The sequence below is a fragment of the Anopheles merus genome, chromosome X (assembly GCF_017562075.2).
Source record: "Anopheles merus strain MAF chromosome X, AmerM5.1, whole genome shotgun sequence".
NCBI lineage: Eukaryota > Metazoa > Arthropoda > Insecta > Diptera > Culicidae > Anopheles > Anopheles merus.
Genome location: NC_054081.1, coordinates 16,788,065 through 16,796,627, shown reverse-complemented (window position 1 = coordinate 16,796,627; position 8,563 = coordinate 16,788,065). Strand labels below are relative to the sequence as shown.

The following is an 8,563-nucleotide window of genomic DNA, read 5'->3' as shown; positions in this document are numbered from 1 at the left end:
CAATGTTCTCACCCCTGAAGGCATTTTAGCCCTTCTAGCGGCTAAAGAGTAGAGTAGAACAGACAAAAACTACTGCTAATACAACAGGCGGACGGATCCGAAAGAATGGCTGAGTTCAAGTTGCATTTTTTCTAAATATTTGCTTTAATTTTATTCAATAATTTTGATTGACCGAAAGTACATCACATTTTTATCCATGTATCGAAAATTGCAAGACTACATCCACCATCATTGGGACACCCACGGTTCATCATCCGGTTCATTCGCTCCCTTCACTCCCTCTGGTACTGCTTGTAGGAATCAGCACACCAACTCAGCTCATCGTCAGCTCCACGTTTTAACATCTTAAATCTAAGGAAGGAAAATACGTAACATTAGCAAACTCATCTACACCTGCTTCTTGCCCACCGACCTCAACACTTGCACGGCGTTCTTCGTCTTCGCCTACATCTTTCGAGATTTCTTCGATGGCTTCATCGTGAGCCCCGTCGTGAGCTGTGTCGTGAGTGGTCTCTTGCTCGACGTGATCCTCGTCCACACTGTTTGCCTCTTCCGGGACATCCTCCAAAGCTTCTGGCTTGTCATTTTCACCTATTGGCCTTCCACTGATGGCTTCACTTTCACCTCGCTCCACAATGTCGCTCATTGCCTCTGCCAGAGCCTTCTCGATCTTCGACTGATCTTCATCCGGCTTCTCGGCATTCTGATCTTGAGCGACCTTCTGCTCATCCCGCTCCTGAACAAACGATTTCAGATCACTCCCTGCATCAATCGCCATGGGGGCCAGGTCGCCCAATTCCAACGCACTCAGCTCCTTTTCTGGGGTGGTAGCCATGGCTTAGCCACTGCTTCGGACTCTGAAACACTTGTAACCGATCACGGATAATGTCACTCAACGACAAACAAGAATTGTAGCGCTCGATAGGGAAAGTTCCACTAGCTTAGACTTGCACTTAGACACTTGCACAATGCTTGCTACGACGAAGTTACTAACTTCACAATATTTGAACAAAGAAAGGGTGCGTGCGCAATGAGCGATCGGCTTTTATAGCCCGCTAACGCACAACACATGTCAATGTGTTTGTGTTATTGTCTTGTTAGTATAAGTGACCAACCGTGTGCAGTTATTTGCCTGAATCATTCTTGATATTTCCCAGGGTTTCTCAGACAGGATAGGTAAAATTGTGTAATAGAGTGATAATTATGATTATATTCGTATAAGATGTGTATTGAAAATATATCTTTCTGATAGATGTGTGATTCCCCTGTGGAGTTGATCCTTCCTGTTTATTAATTAAATTTAACTTTCTCATGCTTGAGATGAGACCGTTTCAAGTGATATTCTGTTAGCCCTTGACGTCCTTTGTATATCTGGTGCTGGAAAGCCCTGTCCAGAGCACAATTTCGTTCGGTACGTGCCTATATGATCGCAAACATCGTTTGCTCATTGTACGCAAGTGTTCGCGTAGAGATGACGATGCGATAAGTAATCCTTCACCACAACAGCGCAACTTTGCTGTGCAGGATTTTCTACAAAAAATATTGATGATATTCTGGGAATGGATCAAAAGGCAAAAAGCTCCTTTAAAATCGTTGTACTCTTAAAAAACAACAATGTGTAATCGTCGTTAAAACAAGATCCAGGTTTTTTATATATTCAGTAGATATATTTCAAATGTAGATAAGCTGTCCCGATGCGAAGTGGCAACTGTGCGAAGTACAGCCGAAACGATCTTCACTGACCGATCGTTCTCAGGCACACACGGCTCTTAAGAGTAAGGTCGGCTTACGCCAGAGAGAGCGCGTGAGTGCTGGCTGCATTCTTTCATCTAACACAGTGGTCTCCAAACTTTTCAGTTCGCGTCCCGCATTGCTTCACAAATAACGTTGTTAAGGGGCCATTTTGCCGTTAGCTTTACAATGTTTGAAAGCTCAAATATTATTTTGTTTAGAAAATACCTACAGAATATATCAAATGTATGCAGTTTTCTTTTAAATAATCTGGATTTTCATCTGGCAAAAGAAAAACAATTTTTTTTGATTAATTAATTCAAAAAATAAGCTATTAATATAAACCTTCAAAGCTCATGGCAAGTCAGATGGATAAATTAAATTTACTCAACACATTCGTACAAATGGATAGAAATAACAGATTGATTAATTAAATTTACTCAACATATTCATACCAATTTGATTTAACCAACAAAATAAAGAACTATTCTGTTAAATCGTTAAAGGAACCAAGTTATGGTATGGCCAAGTTTGGTTATGACGTTTTATATCATGGCCTATCTCGCAGCTGGAAATATTCTAAGACAAAATTCCTTTTATAATTTGTTTCTTAAATTTAATAAACGTTGAATATTAGAAATGTTTTTAATGTTCTAACGTAGCTGTTATCCCAGCATGAAATGAAATGAACTGTCCACGAACCAGTATTTGGAAAACCAATAAACATTAGGTTACTCTGCGCGTTATCTATTTGTGTGTTATTATTTCAAATACCATCTTGGCCCACGTGGTCAAATAAGTTTGCCGTAGCTGATCGCAATGACTAGTCCACTTTTGTGTTTTGTGAAAATCGTTGGTCAACGGGGAAAAGGACCGCCACGAGCTTCTACAAGTGACGTCAGACGTGCGCTGCTTAGCGAAAGTCACGAACACAACCTTAACATGTTGGTGTTGCTGAAAAGTGCAATACACTCAAAAGATGTGTGCGAATGCAGTACATCAGGCGTAGCACTCAAATGAGAGTGAACAGAGACAACGTCTCTCTCAATCTCCCACAAACGCGTCGGCCAGCGAGAGTGTGTCAGTGTACCAGCATGTCGCAGTCACTTCCTTTTGGATCGTCACATCGGTACGGCAGCTCGGTGAGGAGAGTTCGATGCAAGATTAGTGCAATTTGCGTTCCAGATTTCATTCGCAGTGTGAGTGGACAACAAAAACTAAACAACATGATGCATGCTTGCAGCGGAGGTAAGCTTCACCATAAATATATCCAAAAAGATGGAGCTAATTTGCTACCGTGCTTGTGCGTGTGTGTGGTCGATTGTGTGGTGGATATGTGTGCTGCTCTTTTCAGGCCAAGTGCGTGACAGGTCGGCCAGCGTTGTGCCACTTCCAGAGGCGTTTGCGCGGAATAAGCGCTTCTGTCTGTTCTTGGGCAACATTAGCTCGCTCTACGACGAAAGAATGCTTGTTATGTTGTTGAACCTATATGGCCCCTTCCGGGAGATGATCTGCTCGCGCCCCACATTCCCCGGCGCGGTAAAAAGTGCAATCGTCGTATACGACCAGCCAGAACCGCTGGAGAACGCGGCCCGTCACCTGAACGGTGCTTGGCTGGCGGGCACTCGGATGTACGCGGCGGCCAGCTTTATTACCACCAGCCGGCCAATCCTGACGTCCACCGAGCTGCACGTTACCAATTTCAGCGAATGGATCGACGAGGAAGTACTACACGAGCTTTTCGGTCGGATAGGCCGGGTGATGCAAATTGTAATGGGCCGGAGCGTGTACGGGTACCGTGAGGCGTATGTGTCGTTTAGGTCGGCCATGGACACGGAGGAGGCTCACTTGCAGCTCAACGGATGGGATATGGGCGATGGGTTTGCGCTCCGCGTGCGACATTCTTACACCGTGCAGGGTGGAGCACCAGTTTCGCCGGCCGAGTTCCAGCGCCTGCAGACGAACCGGTTCCTCGGTGGGTACCTGCGCGTGTCCGGCTTGGGGCAATCGTTCGGAGCGGTGCGACTACGCGAACTGTTTGGGACGTATGGCCTCCTAAGGGATGTGTCCGTGCTGCGGGATCATGACCGAGAGCCGCTCGGTTGGGCGATACTGCGCTACCAGAGCGATAAACAGGCCCTTTTCGTCTCCCGCATTATGGACAACACCGTGGTGGACGATTCCCGTCTCAAGGTCGTGAAGCTGTCTAACCAACTATTGCCGTTCACTGACGCTGTGTAAGTATGAGTGTGTGTTTGTGTGTGTGTGGGAGTGAGAAATTTCATTCAGTGATGTGTTTTTCCTACCATTTCCCAGTCCGATCGACTTGAGCACAGCATTTATTCCGGCGGTGGCTACCTCATCGGCTGCCTCATCCCTCTTCCCAAGAGCCTGGTTGGGTGTGTAATGTCTTCCACGTGCTTTCGTCCAGTCGCTGTTGGATTCCATAACGCTGATTCTAAAGCTTCGTTTATCAGCGAAGCATGCATCCTGGCAGAGTGGAGTGGATCCCCGCGCTGTAGAATGGTGTTCGAGTGCAAGTGAAACGTGCACTTTAAAGTTTTTTTATCATTGTACATAAATAAGAGGTTCACGTTTACTTTCACTTGATCAAGGAGTGGAGCTCAGTACATTAGAAGAAGGTTGTTTTATACTTAATTAAATGAATATTGAATAAATGACCATTGTACTTACTGCGAATCGCATACCATTTCCATTATCAGTCTATATGAGCTTCGTTAAAAATATTTTTGAAACACAATAAAACTATACTTAATACACTTACACAACTCTTTATGTTTTCATTTTATTTTAAACTCTTTTTCCAAGACAGCTTTGGTACGGTGATGAGAGTGAAGTTCAATAATGCTTTTCACGCTAGCGAAATAAATCATATATAAGAAAAAGCAATAATGAAACTGTTTTAATCAATAGGCGTTCTCAATGCCACAGACAGACACGATCTTTGGGATGTAATTGTATGCAGTAATGGGGATATGACACTGAGGCGTTTTGGAGCTGCTGTCCGGACTTTTACGAGCCATAATGCCTACAGTCATCTCGAGCCGCACGAGAGACGAATGCCATAAAGCCTCGTAAAATAACACGTCGGACGAAGCTATGTGATCTTCATTCATAGATTGAGCACCGCGATCGCCGCCGTTTGTGACGTCCGACGCAGACGGACGATTTATAGCATGGTCCCAGGGTTGGTTATGCAAAAACTTACGGTTTGCGTCGCATCGCAAGCACCTTTGAAAGTCCTCGGCGAATGATGCTGCGAAAGAATGGGGCCGAAGAAGAATCAGTAGAATGGAACCAAGCGCCCAAAAATATGCTGCCTTTCAAACGATCACTTTCTCTTTCTCGTTTAGTCCCACATTCTCTCTCTTTCTCGCTTGCTTCTTCGTCGTCCACCGTGTCCATTTGCAGTAAAGAGATTAAGTCTCAGCTGTTTTATCATTTACGTTTGTCGCTTTGCTCGCCCAATACCCCGATACTTTGGGGGGTTTCTTCCGGCATATTGACGTGGTCGAGCCTGTTGGCTGTATTAATTCCTACACTCTCTTCTAATGCCTCTATCGCAATCGTTATTTTTGTTGAAAATCGTCCTCTATTCTTACGTTTTGATACAATATATTGATTCTAGCAAACAAACTTTAAACAATTGCGGCATGTTTGAAGCTCAGTTTATCAAATATTAAACATGATTTTAGAAACTGAATAATTTAACAATCCTCAATCATGCATCGAAATGTTCCTGGTAATTATTTTGGTGTTAGTAGGACGGACATGTCTCAAAACAAACTCGTCCGTGCCCTATGGTAACCTGTCTGCGCGAGACAACTTGTCTCTTGAGGACTTGTACCGGCTTAGCGCGAGAACGAGACGACCACTGAATGAGCTGCGGCAAGATGGCACGTGTGCGAAAAGCAAAAACACAATGCCCTCAAAGCTCGGACGACCATTCACGTGGAAACTTACGTGAATTATCAGATGTATTGTGCATGAGTCAGTGTAACTAGAAACAAAATATTCTTTTTATGTATGATATGCCTTATTTCGATACTCATGATGTTCAATGATATAAAGCAATGGCAAAACAATTCCTTACAATTGATCAACATTTAGCATTTCCTGTCAATCGATCACAAAATGGCTCAATGAAATTACTTTATTTAATTGTGTTCCGACACTCAAAAAACCATTCACCTTCCTCTTCATTGACTCAAGCTGTAATAGGATGCACGTCACATCGCTTGCGCCTAGACGTTCGCACGCAACGCAAAAAGGTGCAATAAAACCGCACAGCTACATGTAATAATTCGTCCGGCAAACCTTGGGCAGGCAAGTAATAGACATTCGATATGCATGATTTTTCGGATCTCGGCTCAAGTAAATCGTTCCCGGAAGCTATCGAAGAAAATGAAACAAGACGCGATCAAATTCTACATCCTTCTAAGATAAGTAAGGTTTATTTCAAGGAAATGGGTGCGTTGTTACACTTCGTCAAACTGAAGTTGATGTTAAATATATCAAACATCGAAGTTTCATAGTTCAAAAGAAATGCTGGCTTATTATTATCGCAATACAATACAGAAAACAAAATTGAAGCTGAATAGTTCTATTAAATGGGATATATATAAAATGTTAGAGCTCAAAGATAGTCAGTGTATGTACAAATCAATGAATATTGAGCGTTATTATTACTGGAATACATCATCGTTGAGATCCAGATTTCCAAAGTTTTCAAACACTGCATCGTCATCTTCAATCCCAGGAGCTTTGGAAGCTTTGCGACCAAAACGCTCAGCCTGCTGTCTGGTAGTGACGTTGAGTTTGGGTACAACAGCCTGACTTGGCCTCGGACCGTTCGAACGCTCGTCACGTACTTTTCTTTCGGTACTGGTAGCACCATGCGAGGGATTCCGCTTGAGCTCGAGCTCGAATGTCTCCATTCCCCAGCGAACCTTCTTCATTCGTTCCCGGTATGGTTTGACAAACCAGCAGCCGTGCCGGATCTTCACAATTAGACTGGCCACCTCCGCTGATTCTAACAGCACGAACACAGCGTTGGACGGACGGTGCCGGATCTGGGGCTGCATGCACAACAGCACTCGGCCGTACGGTGCGAACCGCTTGCAAATGGCGCGATGCGTTAGGTACTGCTCCTTGTTGCCAATTACGACGGTGCGCTGGTAGTGGTGCAGCTCGCTCGAACAGTCCCCATACGAGCACACCAGCAGCGGTTTGTCGTGGAACACCTTTCCGTTCAGTCGGCGGATCACATTTCGGACGTCCTGGGTGGTCGCGAAAACGGCCGAGCCGTACAACAGGGACTCTCCTGTCATTGCATTTCGTGCGATCTTCGTTGAGACCACGGTGCCGGCCATCGAGAGGTAGCGGCGTAGCAGCTGGTCGTTCACGTTGGGCGCCAGATTTCCGACGTACACGTGCGTGAGGGTAGCTTTTCGCTCCATCGCTTGCAAGAACGGCTGTACCGGGGATACACGTGAATATACAGTTTAGTTACAGTTTAGTGTAAAAGTAGCACCACAAAAATCATCAAACACACTCCCACATTCATACATACATACCAACTGAGCAGCTTTGCAAAGGCACTATATTCCAACACTGACACAGTAATCGAAAGCCGAGTCTTCAAAAAAAAAACCGATCAGTAGCACCGTCGAAAAGAGAATGCGAGCCACGCTCTAGCGCAAGAAGGTACGCATCGAAAGTGTTTTGAAGTGCTCACATGCACATTCATGCACACATCATCCGGTTAGAGTGTCCAGTTGTGCATCTATGTAAGTGACTAAGTGATGTTCGAACGCAATTGCGTCCGATCTGTGCAATCTGAAAAGTCTAATGCCCCATCCCGGAGTGACTTCTTAACCCTAACTTCCCTGTGCTACCTCTATCATTTGCCAGCTATTGTTCCATTGAGCCGATGGCAATGCTCTTGGGATGGATCATATATTTCTTGCTCCGTCTGGAGTATCTTGCAAACGCACGACTAGCGCGGAGGCCATAAATCATTGGACACCGTTCCGGCGGTCCGACATGAGCTCACCGTGTCTGGAGCCGTGTCGATGTGATCGATACCCGGTCTCTGGATGGACAAAGATCGCAAGGCTTCAAACCGTGACAAACAGCGAAAATCGGTCGTTGCTTCCATGCGTTCGTTTGATCTTTTTTTGCAGCAAAACTGTTGCTTCAGATTTACAACATTCACAGCATTGCTTAGTCTTTTGATGACGGTCTCGTAAGGGCAATGCTCTGCCACTCTTTATGCTCATTTTTTGAGGATAATTCTTTAATTTGCGACGATGTCATTAATATATTAATGAAATATTGGGTTTAAAAGAGATGCAAGCACATAATATTCAAAAAGGCTTACTAGTCAAGGCATCTCGTCTTATTGAGGATTGGAAGTATTGAGGATTGAGGATCAATAAGACATCTCGTCTTATTGAGGATGGAAGCAGCCACGATGGCCCATTGGTACAGATAAATGTATCTTCTTCTTCTTTGGCACAACAACCGATGTCGGTCAAGGCCTACCTGTACCCACTAGTGAAAACGAGCTTGGCTTTCAGTGACTTATTGTTACCATAAACAAATAAACAAATAAGCCTACTCTCTTGGAGTGTTGGCAGAAAGCCGTAAAGCTACTGGGGAGCTGTTTCCGGTGGAAACATACATCTCTTTTCATATTTTTTGGATACTTTTGTAAATCATTTGTGGATCACTTCAGCGTGACCCTCCTCAAATGGCAAATTATGCTCACGCTTAGCTCATTGAATCCCAACAAAAGAAGACAATAAAA

General features: G+C 44.4%; 3 protein-coding genes across 3 annotated transcripts; 1 reads left to right on the top strand and 2 right to left on the bottom strand.

Annotated features, from left to right (window-relative positions):
- Positions 1 to 201: 201 nt before the first annotated feature.
- LOC121593743 lies at positions 202 to 1,001 on the bottom strand. Its single transcript, XM_041916394.1, has 2 exons — positions 413 to 1,001; positions 202 to 351 (listed from the first exon to the last, which is right to left on the bottom strand). Exons 1-2 carry the CDS (start codon positions 833 to 835, stop codon positions 346 to 348), a joined length of 429 nt encoding a protein of 142 aa, XP_041772328.1. The 5' UTR covers positions 836 to 1,001; the 3' UTR covers positions 202 to 345.
- Positions 1,002 to 3,110: 2,109 nt separating this feature from the next.
- Positions 3,111 to 4,314, top strand: LOC121594475. Its single transcript, XM_041917742.1, has 2 exons — positions 3,111 to 3,968; positions 4,048 to 4,314. The coding sequence occupies exons 1-2, from the start codon at positions 3,196 to 3,198 to the stop codon at positions 4,136 to 4,138; spliced, it is 864 nt and encodes a 287-aa protein (XP_041773676.1). The 5' UTR covers positions 3,111 to 3,195; the 3' UTR covers positions 4,139 to 4,314.
- Positions 4,315 to 6,437: 2,123 nt separating this feature from the next.
- On the bottom strand, positions 6,438 to 7,412 carry LOC121590065 (polyadenylate-binding protein 6-like). Its single transcript, XM_041909434.1, has 2 exons — positions 7,329 to 7,412; positions 6,438 to 7,226 (listed from the first exon to the last, which is right to left on the bottom strand). The coding sequence occupies exon 2, from the start codon at positions 7,209 to 7,211 to the stop codon at positions 6,438 to 6,440; it is 774 nt and encodes a 257-aa protein (XP_041765368.1). The 5' UTR covers positions 7,212 to 7,226; positions 7,329 to 7,412.
- Positions 7,413 to 8,563: the final 1,151 nt, after the last annotated feature.